The sequence below is a fragment of the Parasteatoda tepidariorum genome, chromosome 1, assembly GCF_982258835.1.
Source record: "Parasteatoda tepidariorum strain Cologne lab strain chromosome 1, Ptep-v5.0, whole genome shotgun sequence".
Taxonomy (NCBI): domain Eukaryota; kingdom Metazoa; phylum Arthropoda; class Arachnida; order Araneae; family Theridiidae; genus Parasteatoda; species Parasteatoda tepidariorum.
In genome coordinates, this window is record NC_141755.1 from 64,232,058 (window position 1) to 64,259,388 (window position 27,331).

Consider the following 27,331-nt stretch of genomic DNA (forward strand, 5'->3'; position numbering starts at 1 on the left):
AACATTTAAATATTTTTAAAAAAAATCACTCAAATTCTGTTTATTTTTTCTACATTTTTATGTAATTTTAAATGACAGAATCCAAAATTTGAACCCAATAACTGCGAAGTAAAAAAACTTCCAAAATGCTGTATTTTCAAATTTTTATTTCTCAAGAGCTATTCAACAAATTTCATTTAAATTTTGATTTTGTCTTTTAAAATTACGCAGTTTAAAGTTATATACAAGTGAGTGCATTTTATTATGTAAAATCTTTCGTCCGTTATTAAAGTAATTAATTGTTAATCATAAAAAAAAAAAGCTTTTTACTCAGATTTTTACACCCGTGTACAAAATTTTTTCGGAATAAATAGCCCCTGTGATATAAGGGAAATATTCAAAAAGGGAAAGTAATTTCAAGATGTCCACATTTTCACCTGCTCTTCTACCTAAACAATTGGGAGTAGGGTTCATATTATTCAGAATGCGGATGCTCCCCTTTATTATCCCCCATGATTAGAAGTTCGCCGAAAATAATGCATACGTTTATTCAGTGAAACTGTGTTTATGTGCCCGAATGCGTAACTTAAAATAACATAATAATAAATTAGCTATTCTACTAACACTATAAAAATTAGTTTTTTTTTTAAGTTTAGTCACATAATACATTAAAGATTGTATATTTTAGAATATAAAATCCACATAAAAAAACGTTATTAAGGAATAATGCTTTTTCATTTTGCGCACAGTGCAATTAAAGCCACTTAATTCCCGATAGAGAACCAGCTAGCTTATTGCAAAATTGAACTTTTCACGTTTGATAGGGTCTAAAACAAAAATCAATTAAATATTAACAGCTAATAAAGACATAACTTTTAGAGAAATTTAAAAGTTAGTCCAAACTTTACTATTTTCATAAATACAATTGTGTGCCGTATTTTTTTGTACTTTTATATTACATTTTTCAAAGCCTTTCTATTTTAGAATTTTCCGTCAGAAAGCTTAAGCGTACAAGTCGCTGTAATCAAAATGTAAGAAAAAATTAAGTTAAATGAGGGTTTTTTTTTTTTTGGTTTTTTTTTTAAACGAAGTAATGAACTAAAAGACTATCATTATGAGGGCAAGAACTTAACTGCTACATCTCTGAATGATGTTCCGTCATAAACTGTCGTTAATTAAAACAATTGAGGTTAAATGAGGTTCCATCAAAGTTTAGACGTCAATACAGAGTTTTCTGTTTAAAAAATGTCTTAGATTTCATAAAATTCCTTTTTTTTTATTTTCTAGTAAAATTTTTATAATATTCTATTGTATCCCAAGTAATAGAAGACATCTCATACAAGAGGAGGCTTCTCAACTTCAGGCTAAACACTTAAGAAATAAAATTTTAAAAAATTAATACGTAGCTGCGAAAACTAAAAAAGAGGATTTCATAGTTTTGATGTGCATTTATATTTTTTAAATAGTATGGTTTAATATGTTTCTAAACTTGAAAAATATTCGAAGTGAGACAGTAGGGGAGAGTGGGGTCAATTGTAACAGGGTACGATTGTAACAGAGCAAATATTTCGAGTGTCGGGTTCTAGATTCGGTTCCTACGTGGCGCACTAGGTGTATTTAATAAATCTACATGTACACCCCTGCTGGCAACCATTTTTATGTACTTTTGAAAGAGTTACGTCACAAAAGATATTTTCACGCTACGTAACTACTTTTTTTGGTGTTAGAATATTATATTGTAACATAGTAATTTTGTTTAAACAAATAAAAATTATTTACCGAATATGTAAGTGGACACCTTAATTAACATTTTAAGAACAAAAAAGATTAGTTTTGTTAATTAACAAGCATTGTTTTTAACAAATGATGCTGAAATGGCGACTTGGGGACGATTGTAACAATAAGTAAAGGGACAACTGTAACAACTGAAAATAAATAATCTTATGTTTACAAACCATTACTTAACTCTTTAAGAACCACCAATAGTTTCCTATATCATTTATATTATGTTACATGTGCATTATTTCATTTGTCACCTTTCACAGCATAAATTTAAAATTTTAACCCCTTAAAGTGAAAAGTTTAACCCTTTAGGTCTCTGCTCATTATTATTTTTACTCCTAAAATATCATTACTATTTTGATCAATAAAAAATATATCACAACTATGATAATATGTATAATTAACTATGTTTTAGTTGAATTTATGAACTGTTACAATTGACCCCGTAAGTGGGGACAATTGTAACAAGTGCGCGACTGTCAAAAATTGTTAATCACTAATATAATAACATTTAAAATAAGGTATTTATTTTTTTTTTCTAGTAGAGGATAGTCTACTTTACTCGTCTGTCAATTAATACTAATAATATATTGTATTTTTTGTTAGTTAAAAATAGTTAAGCAAAAAATGTTACAATTGACCCCACTCTCCCCTACACCAACTTAATTAAATCTAATAGCAGAAATTAAAATATAACTATGCTAATTTAAAAAAAAAAGATTAACAACAAAATGATGACCATTTCTCACTTTAACTTACCCCTCTGAAAGTTAGTCTTCGTTAGATAAAAATAAATCTAAGAACATCGAGGTACTCAGGTGACCTTTCGCCGGTTCTTAGATTTCTTTTCTTTCTTTTTTATTATTGTCATTTTTTTTTATTATTGTCATTTTTTTTATTTACTTATCAGACTTAGTTTGCAACACCATTTGATCAGCTCACCTAAGTAGGTGGTGCTATTTACGTTTGCCAAAGTGTAGCGAATTATGCTATTAAACTCCTACTTTATCCTATCATTTAAGTTTAGGTAGACAAATGCAAGAAACCAAAACTTACTAATAAAACATAGCTTCTAAGTAATACTTGTTTGTACAATGAGAAAGTTCGTTCAAATTATACTATTATTATTTACGGAAATGGCACTATTACAATTATTGAAGCTCGTTTTTAGTTTTATCTAGTTTACATAGCTTTAGTTTTATATAATATTTTGTATTTTAGTCAGTATGAAATGCTTGTTTTAATTACTTAACATAATGAACAAAAGGTAAATAAAATGTAAAGCATTAATCATAATTTTAAATCAAATATTCTTAGTTAACAGAATTAATAAATATATTTTTATTAATGTATTTGAAAAGAAAGACGTCTTATTATTCATAACATTTTTCTACATTTTCTCCCTGAAATATATTTCTAAAGGACTGTATAATTTTTAAAATTTTAGGACATTTCTGTAAAATAACAATATTTCCACAAAACATTTTTTTAAAAAAAAACTTTTCTAATTTAAACCAACTCTGCAATTTTATTTATTTAATTTTAAAATTATAATAAATTTGAACCTAGAAAATAAACCCTACACTTTAAATTCTAACAGGAAATCAGTTGTAATAAGACTCGAGCTGAAATCAAAGCCTCGAGAAAGAAAAGAATGTTCAAAGGTGTTGCAAAATTCACCTTAACCCTTTATACCTTTCAGTGTTATTTATTTTCTCTTTCTCTCTCTCTCGATCTCTTTGTTAGCTATAATGCAAGCAATATTTGTTATCTGCTAGCATGCAAACAATTTTTGGTAAAACAAAATGATTTGTTAAAAAAAATAGAAAGGCAGCCAGAACATAACATTACATCAAAAACAGAGAGCATAAATCCTATTGCGTAATATTACGTCAACAACAGGTAACGGCTTAAAATAATAATAATAATAATTACGTTGAACCGTGGTGGCTCAGGGGATAGTGCGTTCGCCTTCCAATGAAGTGCACCGGGTTCGAATCCCAGCGATGGCCGGTAGATGCGAATTCCTTACCCGACTCGCACCGACCACAGTGCTGACATAAAAATATCCTCAGTAGTAGACGGATCATGAGTTAGAGTCCCTTTGGTGTCAGGCAGACAGTGGAAGGTCTTCGTAGTTTTCCTTCCATATACCGCAAATGCTGGTTAGTTCCATCGAAAAGTCCTCCATGAAAGCAAATTTCTCCCAATACTTGATCCAGGAGTTCCCTTGCTTTTAGTATTGGGTACAAAAGTACAAGGCTACGGAGTTGAACATTAGTAGTCGTAAACCCTAAATGGGGTCGGTTGTTCAAAGACGTTTATAAAATAATAATTACGTTATTAAAAAGACAATTTTATCCTAAGATGATACAATAAAATAATTATTTTCTTCACGAAAATTAAAAAAAATTTTATTATGGTATGTATCAAATCGATCTTTTTAGTATGAATTTATGCGTCATAATTATGAAACCCGTTAGCTCTACAAACCTATTTTATTCACGTTGAAATGTTGAATCAAATTTTGTCCTATTTAATTATTATATTATTTTTGAGAATTAATTTTCACTTGAAGAAAAACTTTGAATAATACTTAATTGAAAAATACTTAATTGATACTTATTTGAAATTGAGAAATACTTAATTATCCATTTCGCATATCCCAGGAAAAAAATGGCTGTCTTACTTATCCTCAATTAAAGGTATTCTTATTTTTAGGGCATTGAATCAACATGTGTGTTACATGAAGGGGAGAAAAAACAGTGAAATAAATATTGCCATAAAAACGTAAGTTACAAAAAAAAAAACGTAGCAACATAATATTGTTTAAAATAATACAAAAGGGTAAAAGTCGAACTAATTTCGCACCTCTCTAAACTAGAAACTTTGTTTATTAAACAAGCAATATACTATATACCCAGACTCTCAAAAACCCTAATTGCATAAAATAAAATAAAAATCCTAAATGACAAACGTCAGGGTCAACTTCGCGAGATATCATTAGAGTTGGAAAATGTCAATATATTTCTATATCTATGAAAGACGAGAGAGGAAAGGTTGCGTTGACAACTCTCTTAAACAGAAAACATCCCATCCAAAAACCAATCATCAACACTCCGATCCGTAGTTCCCCCTTTTTCAGAAAGCGAGAAGGACAGAACACGCACACTTCACCTTTGATATTTACGGGTTCCCGCGCCTGCGCCCGAATTCGTGTTCCCGGGATCCCAACCTCTCAGTGTCCCAGAGGAACGTATCCTACCAGATGCTCCGTTCAAAGTGCAAGTTTTTAAAATAGATCGTAATTTTAAAAAAGGCATTAATTTTTTTTTTTCTTAAAAAGCCTGGATCGCTAATTTTATTCAGGAAAAGAAAATTGTAAATGGGCGACCACTTAAGCTCTTTTACCGCAGAAAATTAAGAAAACTTTCACAAGAAGAAAAAAATTATAATTCTTCGGCATTTAATCGAAACATTTTTTCGACAAATAAAAAGGACTTAAATATTTTCAAATTAAGAAAGTTTTACAATTTTTTAGCTATTAATGTTTTATTTGCAATTATTAATATTTGTGGTCTGTAACCTCTTTAAAAGCGTATTTTTTAAAGTTTTTTCCCTAATACATTTTTTAATTGTTTTTTATTGCAATTTTGCAGCTAAATTACGAACTTTGAAAATGTTAACGCCTCGTGATTTCGGGAAATTAATGATATTTTCTTAATTACCTCCTTCCCAAAATTTGTGATTTCTCTATCAGTTGCTAATGTCAATTTTGATCTAACAGCAAAAACTGAACAAAGTTTTTTCCTTAATCGAAAGAGTGAAAATGCGAAAAACGTGAATTCTATTTAATACATTTTTTTCCACCTCTTTTCATCACCATTCAAAAGAGTAGGCTTAAGATAAATAATTAGAAAACTGTAAATTAATATAAATGCTTTGTTTCATTTTACTATAAATAAATTGGTATAATAAGCATTTTTAATCAGTTGAATAATTTCGGATGAGAATGCGAACCATCGGGCCATATCCACCCACTGTGGTTTTGTCGTTGTCCGGGTAAGCGCAAAATTTTGGCTAATTTTTTAAAAATAGTAAACATTAATTTAAAAAAATAACTTTTCTGTTTCAAAAATTTTATTTCTTCTAACGACTCATGTTAAATGATTAATTTTGAGGGGGGAAAAAACATATTATTTACATCTATGATTGTCTGAGTATAAATTTTTTGACATAGAGCCTTAATCAGACACTAGTTACCATAAATTAAGAAAAAATCACAAAAATGATCATATCTCAAAAAGTTACGCATTTAAATTAATGAAACTGGCACTCATTATAGTGCACATAATAATGTATAAAATAAAATAAAAAATATTAACTAGACAAATATGGAGTTACAGAAATTAGCATATGTATGAAATGAATAAGTCAGATGTGTCAGTTTGGAATCGAAAAAATATTTTCAGTGTGTTCAGTTCCTGCCTGTAGTCTTCCAGTAGATCTGTATCGATATTCTTCGAACAAATGATGCCTCATGATCGGTCATTGTTACAAATTATCTATCTTAAATTTCTAATTTCTGAAACATGGCGAATTCATGCTCATAGCAGATGACGTCATTTCATTGCATAGCCACTAATTAACATGTTGCAGTTTTACTTAGCAACTTTTATTTGACTATACATTCAAATTCAATGAGATTGGCTTATTTTTGGGAGAGATATCGTTCATTTCGTAATAGTTCCTTAATTTATGATAACCAGTGTAGACATGTTCAAATGTGTTGTAAACTAAATCTGACGAGGGGAAGGACGGTAATAAGCAGAAAATGTAGTTTAGTTATCTTATTTTGGATTGTTAGTCCGTTGCAGTGACTAATATTTTTCTACCTGGGGACCGTGGGACAAATCACATGGAAGTTTTAAAATTAAAAGTAATGTGCATTAGATCTGCAACATACACACTAAGTAACAAACACATTTTATCAAACTCAAAACAGAAATATCTATTTTAAAAAGATTACAAGAAGAAGTTATTGTTGTAGTACTAATTAAACTTAGTCACGTAATCTTTATAATTAATGGAATGATTCAGTTTATTTTTCATTTGACTATACGTGGTTCCATGCAAGAAACAGATTAAAGCAAATTGTTAATAAGTGATATAACAGACGATTCCTGTATTTGATTTTTCACGCCATCATAGGTGAAAAACCTTTTTCACTAAGATATCACAAAAGGAATTAATAATTTTAAGGCTTTTGAGGCCAAACCTTATTCACTACATTCACTTCGACGAGCAAGCTAAAAGTTGTTTAACCCTTTTAGAATTATCATCACAAAAACGGCATCGTGCAACTCCCCCTTCACGACCCACGGTATCACGTTTAAAACGAGTCTTTCTGATTCTAGCGGCCTAAGATCTCAACATGGTACCTCGTATTACATTTCGTGTTAGCTCTTTAGTACGTATCTCGGTGCATGCGGGCCTAGGGAAGCGCTTTTTTCTCATTCTGCTGGTGATGAAGGGGTTAAAGCACGATGCGTAAATTTATATTAAATTTAATTAGAGCAAATAAATGTTGGTCCTTAAACATTATTTTTTATTTCCTTTAATTTCAATTATTGAATTTTTTTTTTTTATTTCGCATTTTTTATTTTACATTTCTTTGCTCACTTATTAAGGTATCGCATGACCAAAAAGGTTAAAAAACACTGACTTAAGTAGTGCAGAACCAGTGAAAGGAAATATCAATGAAGGCGATAGAAATGAATTAGAAGAATGCATTTCTATGTCTTTATTTTTCGCTAATTGGCTTTACAAGATTTCAGGATGTAGATTAACAAGTTCAATAATTTTAACTCAGTAAACTAACCTATAAATTCGTTTGCGACCGAATTTAAAAAGCTAAATAAATTTTTTTGAAAGGTAAAATGAAATAACAAGACACTATTTGATAGAAAGAAGAAAAAAAACTTCGGGTATTTAATTATACTATTGATGATAAATGCAATTAAATAAAAATTATTATTTTAAAACAAATACAAAAAATAATTTTTTTTTTTAATTTATTTTAAATGAAATGACAACAACGAAAGAAGCAGCTGTTTTGTTTTAGCCTAAATTTATTTTTGAACCAGCTTTTTCGTGAGAAACCTGAATTATGTAGCTGGCTTAGCATAACCGTGACTAAATTGACAGCTGAAACATTCGAGATTTCACATATGGGAGGTGAATAAATAATTGCAGATATAAACTCTGTTTAGTAAATATGCTGTGAGTAATGTGCTCATAAATTAACGAACTGACTTTAAAGTCTTCGAAAGCGGTATGGCGTGAAAAGAGACGAATGGGAATGAATAGTAAACCATATAAGAAAAAAGTATTTTCAGTCTACACTGTTGAAGAGTTACAAGAATTTATGCCTGTCGATTCGGAAATACTTTTATATACCATTATGACTTAATTACTTACAAGCACTGTGAATACATAAACGACTAATTATTAAAATTTTGTTCAGTAAAATCACTCCCTTTCATTTAAAGTTCGAATCTTAGATAAAAATTCGATTAAATTGGTTTGGGGGGAGATCGAAAACTTAATGTTGCACTAAGTACATTCGGAACGATTTTCCTACAAAGTATATGCTGAAAATCTATTAGAGGTGCACAGCTTGCTGCGCGCAGACAGTTGATGTGCGGCCTGTGGGAGCTTCTAAAACATTATTTTTATTTTATAATCAAATATATCTAAAGCAATAAAAAATAATTTTCCTTTTCTTTTTGAAAAATAAGAAAAAGTCTAAAATTTTGAATCGCACATTTGAGTTATCGCTTTGTGATGTACTCCTTTTGCAGATTCTATTGTATATCAATTTCGTTTCTCGGTCGCTTTTTCAACAGTTACTGCTACGAAATTCTGCATGGTTTTAAAAAACGCATTATTTTCAATGCGATATTACGATATACGAATTTCTAATTTGATTAATCACTTTTGGACTCGTTTTATTTTTACCGATTTCATCATAAATAGGTATAAGTAACGTTTCGATCGTTTTTTCGGCAATTACAACTACCAATTTCCTCGTGGTTATTAAATGATTCGAATACATTTAATTCGATATTCCAACTCGTGAGTTGTGAACTCGCATCTAATTAATCACTTTTTGACATGCTTTATTTGTGCCGATTTCATAGAAAATTTCAAGTTATTTTTCGGCAGTCACTTAACTTTGCTTTATATTGATATTTTAATACGTGATATTTTTAATACGATATTACTATGAATCTTGAAGTTGAATCACATTTAAAGAATCACTTTTTAACGTGATTTCATTGTGCCGATTTTATCGCTCTTTGAAATAATTATTTCTACGCTTTTCCTGTGATTTTGAAAAATCCCTTATTTTTATTACGATATTATAACGACGCGATAGTTTCAAATCGCACATTTAAATAATCACTTTTTATGCACTTTATTTGTGTCAATTTCATCGTAAATCTACGTCATTCTTGATCCATTTTTTCGGCAGTTAATGCTACGCATTCCTACGTGATTTTAAAATTCCGATATTTTTATTACGACATGCAAGTTTGATAAGCGCTTTCACGCCGATTTCACCTCCTAAATGTAATTTTTCAATTATTTTTAGACTTTTCCATGTGATTTTCACTATTCCGTTACTTTAACTACGAAGCTATTACTACATGCGAATAACTAATCTCGCATTTAAATTAATCGCTTTTTGATACAATTTATCTGTGCACATTTCATCGTAAATTCAAGTTACTCTTTCATCGTTTTTCAACAGTTAGAGCCATGAATTTGCAGAAATCGTTGCTTTTTTTTTCCTTTTCTTTTTTTTTTTAACCCGTTGGCAAAATGGGTGTTGTTTTGGGTTCAATGGCGTGCGTACCTTTTTTGGACGTCATCACACTTTTCAACTGTGTTCAAGAGTAATAGTAAACAGTAAGCTTGCGTCGTCATTGCATGCGTTGCGATGGAGATCGCTGCAGTTTGATAATTTTTTTAGAATTCTTTTTGTCACTTTTAATTTTGTTATACTTGGTGAGTTTATTTTTGAGATATGGACCAGAGAAATCCCATAAATAGTTCTTGATAATCAGAAATTCTAATCTACAATTCAAACTGGAAGGGGGAAAAAATAGATAACAACCATTTTGCCAATGGGTAACCTGCGATGTGATCGCCTTTCGGCGTTCACAATTTTTTTTGGTTTGTTCTTTCAATAACTAATACAATTTGAACAATATACGTATGCATAGATTTTGAATAATATGTTCATCGACTTCTACAATATATGCTTTTTATATATATTTTACAGGAAAAGGCAGGCCTAAACAAAATTTTGTATGACATTACGTTTTAAATTCAACGCATTTTACATGCTCTAATGCTTGCTTTTAATCAAACTGCTATTCGGCAACTCTTTCCCCAATATTGCATGAGTGTTTTCACGCCCATAACTTTTCAGTGTAATGAACATTTCTGTCTCTTTCGCTCTAATGATAAGAAGACAATAACAAAAAATTTCTGTGATTTTTTTTTTTCTTTTTGTATATTAATATCAATTTAGGGCTTCAAAGCAAAAATTTGTCATTTAAAAAAAAAGCTCATTTTTAGTATGTTCTCACTAATTCTTTCAACTAATTGTTTGTTTTTTTCGCATTTATAACTACCGATTTCCATGCGTTTTGTAAAATCCCTATACATTTATTACTATATTACGACTCGTGAGTTATACATCACGTATTTAACTTATCACTTTGTGACGTGCTGTTTTTCTGCCGATTTCATCTGAAACTAAATGACTTTGTGGTTTTGATTTCTTTTTTCTAGAGGCTGTTTTTGTCAAGATTTTCTACGCTCTTGAAAATCCCGTATTTTACTATCATATTATTACTACGCACGAATTTCAAATTGCTCATTTAAATGATCAAATTTTTGACGCGCTTTCCTTGCCGATTTTATCTTAGTCCATATTATTTTTCGATAATTTTTTCGGCACTTCCTGCTGCGAATATTGCCGCATGGTTTTAAAAATTCCAATTTTTATTACAACATGAGAATTTTAAATCACGCATTTAAATAATTACATATTGCATATTGACCCGTTTTATTTTTGCTCATTTCAACATACATTTCAGCGGGCCTTTTTTTTTTTTTTTTTTTGTAATTGCGATGCTTTTCTATGCGGTTTTGACAATCCCGTTATTTTAACCACGATGTTATTACGGCACGCGAGCTTCTAATCGCGCATTTAAATCATCGCTTTTTGATACAATTTATTTGTGCATAGTTCATTTTATCTCTCATCCATCATTTATCTATCATTATCTCTCGATATTTTTATTTTATATAATCTCGCTCTTCTTTGACGTTTTAAGTAAAAAAATAAAACGAATAAAATAAATAATAGAAAAAAGACTATGTTGTCATAATATCGCTAAAGTTTATCACAATTGTTATTTTTTTTAACTCATTTAACCAAACAAAAAGAATGGTTTGATTAGGAATTTCTATACAAATTTCATTTCCAAACTAAAATAATAGTGGTATTTGGCTTTCAAAACAATAGCACAGAAATTAAAAGTTCAGGAAATAATTAAATGCTTAAAAAAATTGGTAAACACCGCATTTTAAGTGAGAATCGATTTTTTAAATACATATATATTAATGTTCTCACGGATCAATCATTGAATATATTAGCATTCAAAAAATTTATTGTGATAGCTAAACTAGCAGAGAAAACTGTACTATTTACCAATTTCCGTCATAAATTATAAGTCGACTGACTCAAATATGTTGAGAGTATTACAAAAACAAACTTTTTTTTAATGAAGAAATAAAAGAAAAAAAGTAATATTACTGAATTAAACTATTTATAACAATATAGGTAATATTTGCTCTCAAATACGCATCTATGCTTTATTCTTTATAATTTTTATTACAACAGAAATTGATGCTACTATAAATTTAAAAAAATTGTTAGTATAAAATCACACTTTTGGCAAAAACTGTTCGGAGAGGTTGTTAAATCGAAGGTGAGAGTTCTTTTCTTGTAAGAAAGCTGGAAAATTTTCATTGTTTGTTACAAATGTTCTCACTACAGAATCACCAATAGATTAAAAAAATAAAAATAAATAAAAAATAAAGAGATAAAAAAATATAAATAAAATATTGTTTGCATAAAGCCACACTTTTGACAAAAACTATTCTCAGTGGTTTTTAAATCGAAAGTTAAGAGTTCAACCTCTCTTTACAGAACATTACAAAAAAAGATGAGAAAAATATAAAATATAAACCACATTAAGTTGGAATAAAAAAAAATATTAAAAATGTTTTATAAATGAAATATTTATTCCATTGATAAACATATTTTATTAACAAATTTCTCTTCGCCTAATCATTATACCCCATTTGTTTATTTACTATAAAAAATATCAATATTTTTTGGGGAATGCAAAGATGAATGTGAAACAATCATATATGGGGTTCAGTAAGCGGGGCCTCCAAGTAATTATAGCTTATAATAGCTTTACCTAGAAAATTAATAAAAATCTCAATTTAAAATTCAATTTAAAAAATCAAATAATCAATTAATTAAAAAATAATAAATATTTAAAAAATCGATAATAATTTAAAAAATCAAAAAATAAGAGATAGATGCATAAAGCTATTATTTTAATGAGAACCCTTAAGAATCTTTATAAAAAATCTTTAAAATGGTCAAAGTAAAAGTTGTTAGATAGGTGTAACCCTTCCTTCAATTTTAAAGCTTCTTGAACAAATTTGTAAGAAAGTTCCTTTGCCATGCATAGTTTTTAAATTGAATACCAAGAAGAGAAGAAAAAAAACAGTGCAATTAAAGATAAAGTCAATTTAAGATAGAAAACTGAAGTTTTGCTGTTGTATAGAAAAGAAAGAAAAATTCTGTTCCTTATACCATAGTATATGTAAATGCTAAATTCCATTAGAACAAAAACTGTTACACTATAATAGCATCTCCCATGTAATTGCCACGGATAAAAACTGTAATTCACATTTTAACAATTTAGTTTTAGTTTGCACAAAATAAAATAAAGTATAACAATGAATGAATGTTTATTATTTAATATCCTTTATTATTAAATGTAATAATATTAGTTATTTTCATTAACAAGTCATTAAAAGACATTATAATAAATTAAATAAGAATAAATAACAGTTACAAAAATGGTATTGAAAACTGTAATTACAAGGTATGATGTCAATGCAATAATATTTATTTATATAAATGTAATAAAACAATTTATATTAATCAATCTTAATTAGTCTGCCACTGATAATATATTATAATGCCAAATTAGAAATCCTGTAGTAAATTCTGTGCTACACCTTCTGCGCTTAAACAAGAACTCTTAAAAAAAATTTCAGTATTTCATTCATGATAGGTATAGTTTAGTTCTGCATAGGGGCATAATCTTTCATATTTTTTTATAATTTAAAATAATCTGCCAGCTTTATATGACATAAATAAATTTTTGATAACTGCATAAAACTGTAGATATCATAATTGTTGTCTTCATATATAAAAATAAACAAAATGTTAGGACTAAAATTTCATTCTAAGGCATTTTAAATATTTATTTTTTTTCTTTCATCAAATTTGTAATCATATATAACAAGTATCATTAACAATCATGTTTACTTAATTTCAAGTAAAGATTTTTTTTTTTTTTTTTATGCAGAGCAAAATCTTAGTAATTTAAATTTAACTGAAAACTTATAATTAATTACAATCCTAAAAGTGTCTGTAAACATACATATAAATATTTAAAAAAAACAACCATTAAAACACAAACTATACAAGTTTTAATTAATAAGATATTTAGATACAACTTTTCCGTAAAAGTGCTCAATAAATTTTAAACAGAAGATATAGAGTCATTTTAAAGTTGGGACAAACAAGCAACGACCCTGCATTTATAGGACTGTAGATGATCTCATACCAGTTATATTAAAAAAATTAATTCATAAATGAAAATTTCACAAACCGTGTTTTCTATTTCAAGCATTTCTAAGCCCACGTACAAGAAAAATATTAATCGAAATCAAAATTACAGAATTAAGAAATAAAATACATTTAAGCATTTTTAGTTGATTACTTAAGCGGGACCCTTAAACACGAAATTTAGCGATTCTACTTCATGGATCGCGAGCCTGATAAATCAATAGCAATACTTAAGTAATAATAAAAATTTGAAAACAAAATTGTAGAATAAGAAAAACAAGTTAAGTTCTTCATTCCCAGGACAAGATATTTCCACTCGCTAGCTCTAGCAAGCAAATATTTAAAGCTGGCAAGTAAGTTTCATTTTTTGAAATGTTTAGTTTTAAATTGAACTTTATCCACTTGGATTATTGTACCTCAGCAAAACGGTGTACACAAGTGTTTTGATATCAAGCGACAGCATTTTTTTTTCCTAATTACAACAAAAAATGCTGGTTCACCCGCCTTTTACCCCCCGAAACCATGACTATTAGAAATATTAAAACATTGAGACATACTTATTTTGCTTTAATATTACTATCGCTGTTTTGATTTTACATTTTTTGATTACTGTTTCTACATTATTTTATGGTTTCAGTCACCAAAATGTTCTTCATACTGCATTTGTTAAGATTTTAATTAATGTTCATGTATTCATGAATGTTAAACAGTGGTGAGTAAAAATTTTAGTCAAGCTTCTGCCTTTAAAACTGAAATTTCACGCCCAGCATTCTTAAGAAAGAAACTCCTAAATAAATAGTATGATTTATTTCATTAACGTTGGGGTAATCTATTGTTGACAGAGAGGCAATGATTATTGCAAACATTAAAAAGGGTCTTGTAAAATGTTTTGCAAGGAACATAAAGTCTAGCCACGGATCTGGCGAGATATGAATAAAAATAAATGAAAGAATTTTGCTCTCATGGATGCAAGTTTCTGACCCCCTTCAATTAAAAATAGTGAAAATAATGCCTTAAAACAACTTTAGAATTTTATTTTAATACTTTCGACAATAAGTGTATTCGGACAAAGAAAAATTTAGTAAAAAAAATTTTTAAATAATGTCCAGAACAGCTTATAACAATTTTTGTCATTTGTCATAAAAATACTATCATAGACCGAGTAGGTTCGCGGTACAACAGTTTTCCCTGCTGAAAATCAATTATATATAGAATACAGTACGTAAAAAAGTTACAATCACAATGAAATATTTGCAACTGTAACAACTAGTTAATTTTATTTAAAAGATTCGAAACTTAGAGATCTATTAAAAAACAGTGCACTTTAAGAACACTTTCAAAGCGCAATATATAATTAATAGTATTGAAACGTAGAGAAAATCTAAAGGAATAAGAGCTTTCTAGCTAAAGTTAATAGACAAATGAAGAAAATGTTAAAATAAATAATCTCATTCATTATTTTTAAGATAAAGACTTCCTTTGAAACATCAAACAATAACAGTAAATAATTTAGCAAATATAAAAATTCGTTAAGCAGGCTTCAACTTACCAAAATCAACTCGCGAAAAATGTTTTTAATCCATTTTTCGATTTTAAATTCAAATTCAAATATTGATAAAAAAGAAATATCTGTTAGTCGTTTAATAACATTCCATTCGATACTCAAACCACCGTGTCAATCTTATCGTCTGCAATCACTGCATCAGAGAAGATTCGGTTTGGTTTGTTTATTTCTGACGTCACAATTTGAAATGAAGTGAATAGACTCAATTGATATTATTAATTTATTACAATATTTAGGAGCAATAGAATTAATTTTTTAAACATTGAAATTTTTAACAAAATTTGCTGCATTCAAAATCATTTTAACTTAAAATTTTATGAATTTAATATTTTTAAGAATTATGTTTATATCATTCAAAATGGCATTGCAAACAACTGTGAAAAAGAAAACAATGGCTATGGATCGCTGTTTGCGCTTTTGTTTTATAAATAGTATTTTTATTGTGTATATAACTGCTGCAAGTAAATTTGTCCTGACTTATGGTAACTATATATATAATAATTTAAATTTATCAGTAAGTTATAAATTTATAAAGCGTTTTCCCCATCTTCAATGATAGTACACAACAATCCCTGCACATTTCTTAGGTCTATCTTTTTTGAAAAAAAATAATAGGACGAGAGAAAGAATATTTTAAATATTCGATTGCAATTTCCAAATAATTTGTTTCATCTATCTTAGTTTGTATGTATATCTGCATTAATAAAATAGTATTGATTATGGTTTTAATTAATTTGTAGTTGCACACTCTTAATTCACCGAAGAAAACTTTTCTTTTTATGCTTGTCAAAGTGGCAAGGAATATTATTTAAACTGCTTAAAAGAAAATTTTACTAACGGAGCTCTCTAATACCTCATGCATCCAATTGTAATTAGAAATATTTTTAAATGTTTTATGATGAGATGAGGTACGTACTTTATTAACGTCGCACTAGAGCTGCACATGGGCCATTGGTGACAGTCTGGAAAACATCCCCTCACTGAGGATTATCCAGAGACATGCCATCGTAATTTTGATCCTCTGCAGAGGGGATAGCTCCTGCGCTTTAGTAGCCCGATGACCTGCGCGTGAAGTCGAGCCCTTTACAATAGAACAATTTAACAAGGAAAGATACCGCGCACCCTCGGTCCCTACGCATGCTGATCAAAGTGGTTGCCCACCCAACCAGTGATACTTGACTTCGGTGTTCTACTGAGAACCGTGCCTTTAGGATCAGTCCACTGCGGGACTCATGATTGTGATGAAGCAAGTTGAAATATTGACAAGTTAGCAGCATTCTAACATCACATTTTCGCGTCTTTACCTGTGTCTAAAATGTCACCAAACTCATCAAGAGAGACATCAAAGGAAGCTTTTAAATTTTTTACCATTCAATGTAATGTAAAATGGATACTGGGTAATAATGTAAATGTCAATGGTTGTAAAATGGAATGGTACTTTCTCTTTGTCCTAACAATTATTTATATGAAAAAAAAGGGATTACTTTGTGTTATTAAATATTGCAAATAGAGTATAAATTTGTGCTCTTTTCTGGTAATGTGTTATGTATAACTTGTTGTGTTATGCATAACTTAATAAAAACTTGTGTTATGTATAAAAAGTTAACTTGAATAGAGTAAAAATTTTTGTCTTTACATGTTTAGTTTAATTTCTATGATTTAAAGCCTAGTGACTATTTTGGTTTGGGTATCAATAATGGAATTAAGACTTTAGTAATATATTGTGGTTATTCAAACCTATACCAACGTAACTTAGTAAATTATATTATTAACCTTGCAATTCATACAAGCTTTTTCCTTTCGTTAGCACATCTGAAAGTGTCTTCTCCTTTATCATCTGTCATTGAAGTTGATGTTGGATCTTCTGCATTTTTACCTTGTAAAGTTTCTGGAGAGCCCAAACCAGTGGTTTCATGGCTAAAAAATGGACATTTGCTGTCCTTCAATACAAGTCAGGATCATCCAGTTAAAAATCAAAGTGGATTAGCATTTTATTCTGTTCTTTCTATGGATACTGGGAACTATACATGTTTAGCAACTAATCTTTATGATTTAAAAGAAATAAATTTGCAACTGCATGTGAAAAGTTAGTAATATAACTTTTTTTCATTCTCATAATAGTTATGTTTTATTATTTAATATTATCTTCAAGTTTATTATATTTATTTCAATAAACTTATGTCTGAAATGTAAAATGTTAAAATGGAAGAAGAAAAAAATATTTTATTAATTTTTTACAGGCTTTGGGGAAAAATTTCTACATTTTACTGACTTTAATCTGCATTCTGAATAATATCAAATTATATGGTAAATTTATTTTAAAACTGTTATGACCTGTAAAAACCTTTGAGAAAAACTATATATGTTTGAAAACTACTATAGATTTCAACACAATTTAGTACTTCACTCGTAATTATTCGATCCTAATCATTTTTACGAATTTAACTATTTAAACTTTTTTCTTCTTTCCCAACAGACTGCGTGAAAAATGAGTTTTATTGTATATGTTGGCCCGCTATTTGAGTGATGGAGTATCCATTCTTGGGAGAATATTTTGTTTCTTACTGTTTGAAACTTTTTCGCAAGCTATTTTTTTGTTTATTTTAGTTTTAGTAGTTCTCATAACTAAGAACAACCTAATAATATGGTTTTTAGAAACCTTCCAGAACAACTATATACACAGTCAAATTCGATAATCCGACCGTCAATTCGAATTCGTGGTTAGTTTGAAGTTTTTGTCGGTCCCTTGAAACTTGTTTATTCAGTTAATGCTGCAAAATCCTAGTTATTTAGAAGTCCAACTTCTTTAATTCGAAGTTCTTACCCTTTCAAAAATGACAAAATTTAGTTTCAATGCAGTTATTTAAAAAGTGGCCGGGTTATATTCAGCTATTGTGGAAAACTCTTTAGGGAAGAGAAATTCTTTAGGGGGGGGGGAGATTATTCTTATCTATGTTCTAGGAAACAGCAAGGATAAAAAGGGAAGGGATGCAAACCACCCAAGTCTATTCTTGGATATGAGTGGTCTCCACCCTTTCTCTTGTAAGTGACACATCATACTCTCGCCAATGCGATAAATCGTAGATGACATGTAAGTGCTTAAAGGTGCTTATTTTTGATTTTCGTTTTTTAAAAGCCCTTATAGGTGCTTTTTTCATTGGGTGTTTTTAAAAAGTGCTTGATTTTCCCTTTTTTCAAAATGAGACTTTTCTTTTACCATGTTGATTTTTGCTATGAATTATGCAAAAAAATTCAGAATTTCATGAATATTGACAATTGTCAAATACAATGGCAAAAGTTCTTTTTTTACATGACGGTTAAAACAAGATAAAACTGTCAATTGTCAAAAACTTTCCTACCCTGCCTAATTATGATATTTTTTTAAAGTACTTAAAAATATTTTTAAGTGCTTAAAAGATGCTTATTTTTTGTTGAATAATTTGGCTATGCACCCTGATTGTGCTTTTAGTTTTTGTTGTGCAAGTTCAATGCAAGCATGTTGTTGTGTACGCCTGTGTCTCGTATAAAACCTTATCTTTCGATGAAAAATTTTTGTGATTCGTGAGGTAGAAAAGGGTGTAAAGAGGAAATGCATCATTGAAAAAGAGTATGGAATAACACTGATACTCTTTCGACCTAACATTCTTTTGACCTTTTTGAAAAATAAAGAAAACATTTTGAAATCTAATCGAAATTGCAAACGAGCTAGAGAACCAGATAATCTTGATGTGGAAGAGTGTGTCTTGAAGTGGTTTATGTCTTGATCATCCTTCTCAGTGGAACTAATGTTTGTGCAAAAGCAGAAGAATGCTCTGTCAGCTTAGGAAACAACAATTTAAGAGCAACAGAAGACGATGAAGATGAGGTAGAACAGAGGCCAACTTCTCGTGAGGTAGTCTTTCGTTTAGCGGAATATCGTCATTATGTAGAAGGACATTCTAACGTTAGTGAAGCAGTGTTTCAAGCTGTAGATATTCATGAATGATTTTGTAAACAAAATCAAATAAGCTCTTTAAAGTAATCTGAAATATCTCAAAATTATAAAAAGCTGTATTTATTTGATTTAAAATTAATAAACATACTTTTTTATCGCAAATTCTGTTGTGAATGATTATTTTAATGACAAATATAAAATTTTTTGAATAATTTGAAATTTTGCCAGCCCCTTGCACTTTGAATTATCGAAGTTCGACTATATATATATATGCATTATAAATGTATTATTTTTTTGTACAGTTATTTCAATGGTACTTTACATAGAGGCCAGAGTGGTATATTGCCTTTTTTTTGTTATTTATCAACTAGTATTTTTAATTATTATGTAAATTGTTTCAAAGTAAAAGAACACTCTTTATATTCTATTATTTATATTAATTTGAAAGTTTGTCTTACTGTAATCTAAAGCCTTTTTAATTGATTGAACTTAATTTTTATAATTTTGAGTGATTTTTATAAGGAACTTTTATAATTGGAGTTATAAAAATTTTCTTTAAAGATTGATAATAGTCTCTTCAATTTATTGGACCATGCACCACTATTGATTTATTAATATTAAGAATATATAATTATTGTACCAAATTTTAAATATTACCATTCCTTACACATTTCAATGTCAGAATAAAATTATTAATTTATGTGTTATAGTTCGGTCTTTCCTGTTTTTCTTTCTGAAAAGATATCTTTTCTAATAAAAATATATCTTACGATTGAAACTTGTTCAGATTAATAACTTCTTTATTTTTTGAACTATTATTGGAAAAGTAGTAATAAGTAATTTAAAATGTAGAATAATTAAAATCAATATATAATTATTCAGAATGACACATTACATATTTTGTGTGTGTCAAGGTACCTATTTCTGACCCATAAACTCTTTAAGCAACTTACCATATTACGCATTATTTTATAATTGAATAGCTACTTTTTTGTTCAATGTTTTCAACATTACAATTTTTTTTAAAAATTATTTATTAGCTCCTCCTGGGAAATTAAGAAATGTGAGTGTACATCCTTCAACAGTTGTTGCTACGGTGCGTTGGCACGTAGAGGAGGATGGAGGCTATCCAATCACCAATTTCACTCTTATATACCGCCCTCTAAAAGCTAATCCCTCTGAATCTTGGCATACTCCTCAACCAGTTCATGTTAGTCCAACTATTGTAAGTATTTTTTTTTTTAATTTTATTGTTTTTAAGCATTTTTATTGGTTGTGACATACTGTTTTACATTTTCTCTATATTACATACAAACCCAATGGTTTAACACAGCGTTCCAATGTTGTCCATGAATTTTTATTGGTTGAAAAATCACATGGTAGAATCCAGCTTTCTCACATTGATTTTCTTATTATTTTTGTTGTCATCAGCATAAAATTCTTAAAGGACGTAAAGTATTGTTAAAAATTCTAAAAGCCATTGCAATTTATGCAATAAGGAAGTAAGTTGCAGCCTTTTTCATTTTTCAGAAAAAATACATACTTGGGAATAAATGTTACTATTACTGTGAATGTTTATCGGTTGGATGAAAAAAAATTTATATTTATCACATCTTTATGTCAAAACAAGAGTAGTTTCATAATTATGGAAAAGCATTTATATGGGTTACTCTCTGGAGGGAAGCATCAGCTGTAATTTAAAATATCTATACAGTATACTGTCGATATCTCAAAAACCTTTTTATGTCAAAAAAATATTTTTTCCCCTGGCATTATATATCCACCTAATGTTAATTTAACTTCCTATGTCGAAGAGTTTCTTCTTAAAACCTTGTTATGTCGAATTTTTTTCAAAATAAAAAAGCGATTTCTTAAGAAAAATCTCAATACAAGTTTATTGTAATCCAATTCTTTTCTATTTAATACTTAATTATTTTTGTCTTACTTTTAAAAATTAAATTATGATTATTGTATTTAGACTCATAGTCAACTATAATTACATACACATTTATTAGTAGTTATTCTTATGTTTCTTGACTCTACTTTTTAGAGCAATATTTTAAAATATATTTTTCTACTTTTCAGAACATATTTAGTTCTGCACTTGTTATCTTGAAAACTCACTATCTCGAAATTTTTTTAGTGTCCCTTCAACTTTGAACTATCAAGAGTATGCTGTATATACACCGAAGAGCCATTACATTATGACCACCCTCCATCTATGACAATGGGCTCGTCCAGGTTTTCATGGTTTCTCGCCCAAGAACAATGTTTTCATGGGGCATATTAGGACCCATAATCCTCATAGATCAATAGAACAACATAGTTGCAGACCAGGTTCACCCATTCATGGCAACAGTTTTTCCTGTGGGGGATGGTGTTTACCAACAGGATAATGCGCCATGTCTTAAGGGTCGATTCGTCGTGGATTAGTTCGAGGAACATTCCAGTGACTTTCAAGTCATGTGTTGGCCCCCAAATTCACCTGACCTTAATCCAATAGAGCATTTGTGGTCCTACTTGGAAAACCAAATTCGTGCTGCCACGCTACCCCCTCGCAATGTGAGGGAGCTGCAAGACCAGTTGGTGAGCGCTTGGTACCAGATACCTCAGACTACCTATCAGCACCTTGTGGAATCAATGCCACGGCAGGTGCTAGCAGTTTTGAGGGCTAAAGGTGGTCCTACATGTTATTAGCAGGGTGGTCATAATGTAATGGCTTTTCGGTGTATGTATAGTTTTTATTGGGAACCCTTTAGCTGTAATTTGTATGAAATAAAGTTAAAATTGTCAATAATAGTGAGAACAGTCAAAACACTTGGGAAAGTTATTAATGATGCTAGTTGATTTTCTTTACATATAATAAAATTAATCATACTGCATTAATAGCATACAATATAATTAGTTTTAATTTAACTATCAACAGCCAATTTCTATTAAATGGTCAAATTGTCTGTTTCTATATTAAGAGCTCTTTTCAAAATATTATTGATTTAAAGACATTTCTTAAAGTCTAGTCATCCTAAATAAATTTTTCCTTAAGAAAAGTACAAACATAAATATTTTTATTTTTCAGAGACAATTTTTTGTCTACCAATTAAAACCTGGAACTGATTATGTTTTTAAAATATGGGCTACCAACAAACTTGGTCCTGGAAAAGCTGTAACTGTTCACGCATCAACATGCAAGCCAGTTGATCCTCCGGGTAAATTTTTTTTTTTTATCTTATTTACTTTGCAGCATTTTTCTTTACATTTACTTTGCAGTGTTCATATGTTTTACATAAAAATTCTGTGTCTTGATAAAAATTATAAGTTTCTTATTAATTTTCACAATGATACTTTAAATATTTTTAGTTTGAACTTTCTTTTAATTCTACAAAATCATCATGAAGGTGTTAAAATTCAAACAAGTGTACTTTAAATTGATAATATATATATATATATATATATATATATATATATATATATATATATATATATATATATATATATATATATATATATATATATATATATATATATAATTTTTTTTTTTTTTTTTTTTTTTGGCAGTTTCAAAAATGTTAAACAGTGTAGATTACTTCCTAACTTACTTGCTTTTTTACCAAACATGTTAAATTCTTCTCGTATGAATAAATTATCCTGACAATAAAATACAAATAAAGCCTTACTGTTAATAGATAATTCCATTCAATGCATAAAAATTGCCTTACATTAAGGTCTTTTTTTTTTTTTTTTTTTTTTTTTCAAATGTTAAATTTATTATTTTCTTTTCAAATTTTGAATTTATGTTTGTAACATTTAGATATTTTCTAACCTTTCAAATAAGTTTAGAATTTTCCATAAATTTAAGTGTATGATTATATCTCTTACTATATGATGTTCTTACTCTCAATATTACAATATCTTTTTCTTTTAACCTTTTACTTACTGTGCATGACATGCTGATGCCTGTTATTCTGGCACATCAGTTGTACCAGCTGCTAGCAACAGTTAGAAACTATCAATGGGATTACCTACTTGAAGTAATAATATGAAATAACTTCAAAAGTGTATGATCATATCTGCTGTTACTATATGATGTTCATACTCTCAATATTACAAAATCTTTTTCTTTTAACCTTTTACTTACTGTGCATGACATGCTGATGCCTGTTATTCTGGCACATCAGTTGTACCAGCTGTAAGCAAAGGTCAACAGATCGCAATGTGATCACCTACTTGAAGTAATAATATAAAATAACTTCATATTATCGTTTCCCCATATTAACCCATCTTAATTAAATTCATGTTTTAAACAAATTTATTGTTATTATTTTTTATTTATTTTTTACTTGTTGTTTTTCTAAATCATATTTATCTTTTAACAGAAATATTTGGAAAGATGCTTGCTGATGCTGAGAATTTCAGTTCAACTGCTTGGTTACTAGCAGTATGTATGATGGCCATTACCGTTCTCTCCCTTTCTTTATTAAGTTTTGCTCTCATATGCCGTGAGCAACGTAAAAGTAAGTAAAAAACTGAAATAAAATAACTTTTGAGTTAGCCCCTTTATAAGGCAACTTTTTTAGTAATATTATTTTAAAGTATTTTTGGAATTCAGATTTGATAATAAAAAGAAATTCGTTGAAGTTCTTACCTTAAATTCCTTGACTTTTAAGCGTTTTTTTCTTTGTGGGAAGGTGGGTGAGATTTTAAAATTTTATTTACTGTGAAGAATTAGCTATATGCTTTAACTTTTGTACTTACAAATAATCTGATTTATAAATACAAATAAATTTTATGAGAAATGATTAATTGAATTAATACATGACGCTCTCCATTTTCTTGGCTTCACTCTAACATTTACTGTTGCCCACATTTATTTAAACAAAAACTCTTTGTTTTTGTTTTTTCATATTTTCTGAAGCTTAGATAGCAGCACAAATCATAAGAGAGAAAATAGTTTGTCATTTTTTGATAAGTATGTTTCCCACAGCCTTATAAAGCAGGGTTGGCAAGTTTTTGAAACATGACGGTTTTTACCGGTTTATACCATGGTTTTTACCCTCATGTCAAAAACTGTCTAAAACCCATAGTTTTGATAAAACTGTATTTTAATTTGAGTTTAACTGCTTATGATTTAAAATTAATTAATTTTTGGGCAATAAAATTAGAAAAAAAGTTGTTAAAAGATATTTAAGAACAGATTTTTGCATTTTGCCAACATGATTATATCAAATCATACTATTTGAAATAAAATATTAGGATACTAAACAAAATTTTCAACATTTCCAAGCATCATTTTGTTTGGCATATTACATTACTGAAGAATGTCAAGTCATTCTTGACTTAGAGTTTGTATGTAGTTACAAGTTTTGAAAGTTTTGTTTAGGTTATTTCTAATATTTAAGAAATGCCAAATTTTAAATTCTTCTTTTTAGTTCTTGAATTTATTAATAGTTCCAAGTTTTTTTGTTTATTTCTAATAATTAAGAAGTGCGAAATTTTGAATCCTTTGCAAATCAAGCTATAATGATAAAAGTTAAGTATCACTATTTTCAATAAGTATGTTACAATATTTCTGTATGAATGTATATCCTTCTATAAGAATACGTGTATATAGTTGCAAAATCAATAGCAATCATTTACAACATTCATTTATAACGGCAATTAAGTGAAAATAATATATTGTCCGCTATATGCCATAAATTAAAGAAAACAGTAGGTTTTTGACGGTTGTTACCACTGTCATGTCAAAAACCAGTTTTTGACGGCAAAAACCCAACCCTGTTATAAAGGGTTAAAATTAAATGCATTATAATATTTATTGGTACTGTCACTTTTCATTTTAGAGTTAAAAACCCTTTATTTTTCTTGTTTAGAAAATTCTGAAGAGGGATTGCCTCGTATAATAACCAATCCTGGATTTGAAATAGATCTAGAACAAAGTTATCTTCTAGAACATGCTGATTACAATGATAACACAGAGAAACCTTTTCGAATCAATAACAACACTGTTATTCAGCCGTCCTGTGTATAAAAATGAATCCTCATATTTTTTTGCATGTTGATTGTGTTCACACGCTAATGAGCTTTTAGCTATGATGTTTAATGTGTAAGCTTTGTTCATTTTTATTATACTTTTGTTGATTTTTTTCTTTGTTATTATGATCACCGAACATTTATATTGTGTAATGTTTGTCATTATATTTGCATAGTTAAAATGTTTGTAGATTTTGCTGAAGTTAATTTATGTAAATGTATTTTCATTTTTGATTAACAGAATTATCTGTTTCAAAAATTATTTCTTTTGTCAAAAAAGATTCATTTAATACAAATAATTTTTATTTTAATTTAAAAAAAGTATTTAAATTTATTAAAAAAAGTATTAAAACTTATGATGAATAAGAAATGGTATATCTGTAGTAAAGTGTATTACAAAAAACTTTTTTTTTAAAGTTTTAAGTTGATCTAAAGTTTTCACTATTGTCACATATGAAGCAAAAAATATATTTTTTAATTAAATTATAAATTTTTTAAAAAGTCTAAAAAAATTTTGCGAGGGGAAGAATGGGTTTAAAACGTAAATTTTAATTTTTTTCATAAATTTAAGTTAAGTTTTTTTTAAAAAAAAGGCTCGAAAATGTTATTTATATGCATAAATGAATTTTAAGTCTCCCAAAACCTGTTTGAAAACTTTAGTTTCCATCAATGTATGCACATTTTTTCAAATTTCAACCCATTCTTTAGGTTAGGTGATTATATAAATTTTGGGTGAAAATAAGTAAGTTCTGGTAGTCCTAAATTTTGACCCTTCCTCCCCCCTAAAAAAATCTTTTCCTGGCCCATTTTATAAGACTGGATTATTTTTCAATTAGGCTTTTTGATAAATATATGATCAAAGCTTGTATCCATTTCAAATATTGAATTTCGAGAAAAAAAAGTTTTTTATAATACTTTTGTTATATAACTGCAGATTTCTTTAAGAAGTAACTTTAATTTTTCCTTAATTCATTGCGAACTAGAACGAAGCTGTAGCTTTTAACTTAAAAAACTTATGATGAGTTAAGAAATGTATTTTTTGAAAATTGTATAATACAAGAGAAAAGTTCTCAATTTTAAATTTTCCAAAGTCTAATCAAACTGTATTATTTGTGTTTTGTCCTAATTTTACTATGCACTATTCTTTGTAATGTGTATATCTTGTATGTGTAGTGGAGATAGTGAAGATCATAAATGTTCATTTAATTAGCATTGAAATGAATGTTTTTTTCAGGTCTGTTTATTAGTCTGTCCTGACTTTTATAATTTACCTAAAGTATTATTCATTAAAATATTTGGCTTTAACAATTTTTTTTATAAATAATTTTAAATATAATAGTTTAAACTAGTTCTAGTGGTTGAAAAATACCATCGAAAAATAAGTCATTATATTGGTCTATGAGCTATACTAAGCTTTAAATTATTAGTAAGCTTGTAGTTGATAATGAGTATCATGTTTGCTATGAATTTTTAATAGAAACATTTGTAAAGCAGTTAATGCGTTATAGAAAAGCAGTATTATTGCAAAGAGTTTTGGCTACTAAAATTAATTAATAAGTAAAGACACTTTTTTAAAGAGCAGAATGAATTATTCTTTATTGAATTTTTTTGTTATATTCTGAAACAAATATTTTATGCGGCAGATTTTATAGTAAAGGCTATATATTTTCAAATACTTAACCTTAATCTTGCTAGGAAAGAAAAGTTTATAAAGATGTTTTATTTTATGAAACACAAATATTATTTATTGATAATCATTTTCTGAACTTACAATTGTGTGCTTTTTATATATATGTATATCTGTATTTGTTCCTTATTGGAGTGCAGAGATGGCAAGTTTTTATTTTTTGATGAAACATTTGATATTGAAATAAGACAAACATCAGACAGTAAATAATGTGCTAAAATTGTTTAAAACAGACAGAACATTTTAAGCTTTTATCTAAAAGCTAAGCACTTAAAAATCAGTGTATTTATTTCCATTCCAATTTTATTTACTAAAATCAAAACTATTTCAAATTAGTTT

The 27,331-nt window shown here is 28.4% G+C and overlaps 2 protein-coding genes across 2 annotated transcripts in view; one reads left to right on the plus strand and one right to left on the minus strand.

Annotated features, from left to right (window-relative positions):
* rdgB (retinal degeneration B) overlaps positions 1–15,500 on the minus strand; it is a 71,416-nt gene extending 55,916 nt beyond the window's left edge. The window contains exon 1 of the mRNA XM_087165452.1: positions 15,330–15,500. The gene's annotated coding sequence lies outside the window, so the exon portion shown is untranslated. The remainder of the gene's footprint in view (positions 1–15,329) is intronic.
* Positions 15,501–15,666: 166 nt separating this feature from the next.
* LOC107437990 (protein turtle homolog B) lies at positions 15,667–25,564 on the plus strand. The gene is made up of 6 exons (XM_087165467.1): positions 15,667–15,826; positions 17,152–17,430; positions 20,319–20,503; positions 22,355–22,484; positions 23,652–23,789; positions 25,146–25,564. Exons 1-6 carry the CDS (start codon positions 15,685–15,687, stop codon positions 25,301–25,303), a joined length of 1,032 nt encoding a protein of 343 aa, XP_087021593.1. The 5' UTR covers positions 15,667–15,684; the 3' UTR covers positions 25,304–25,564.
* The last annotated feature ends 1,767 nt before the right edge of the window (positions 25,565–27,331 follow it).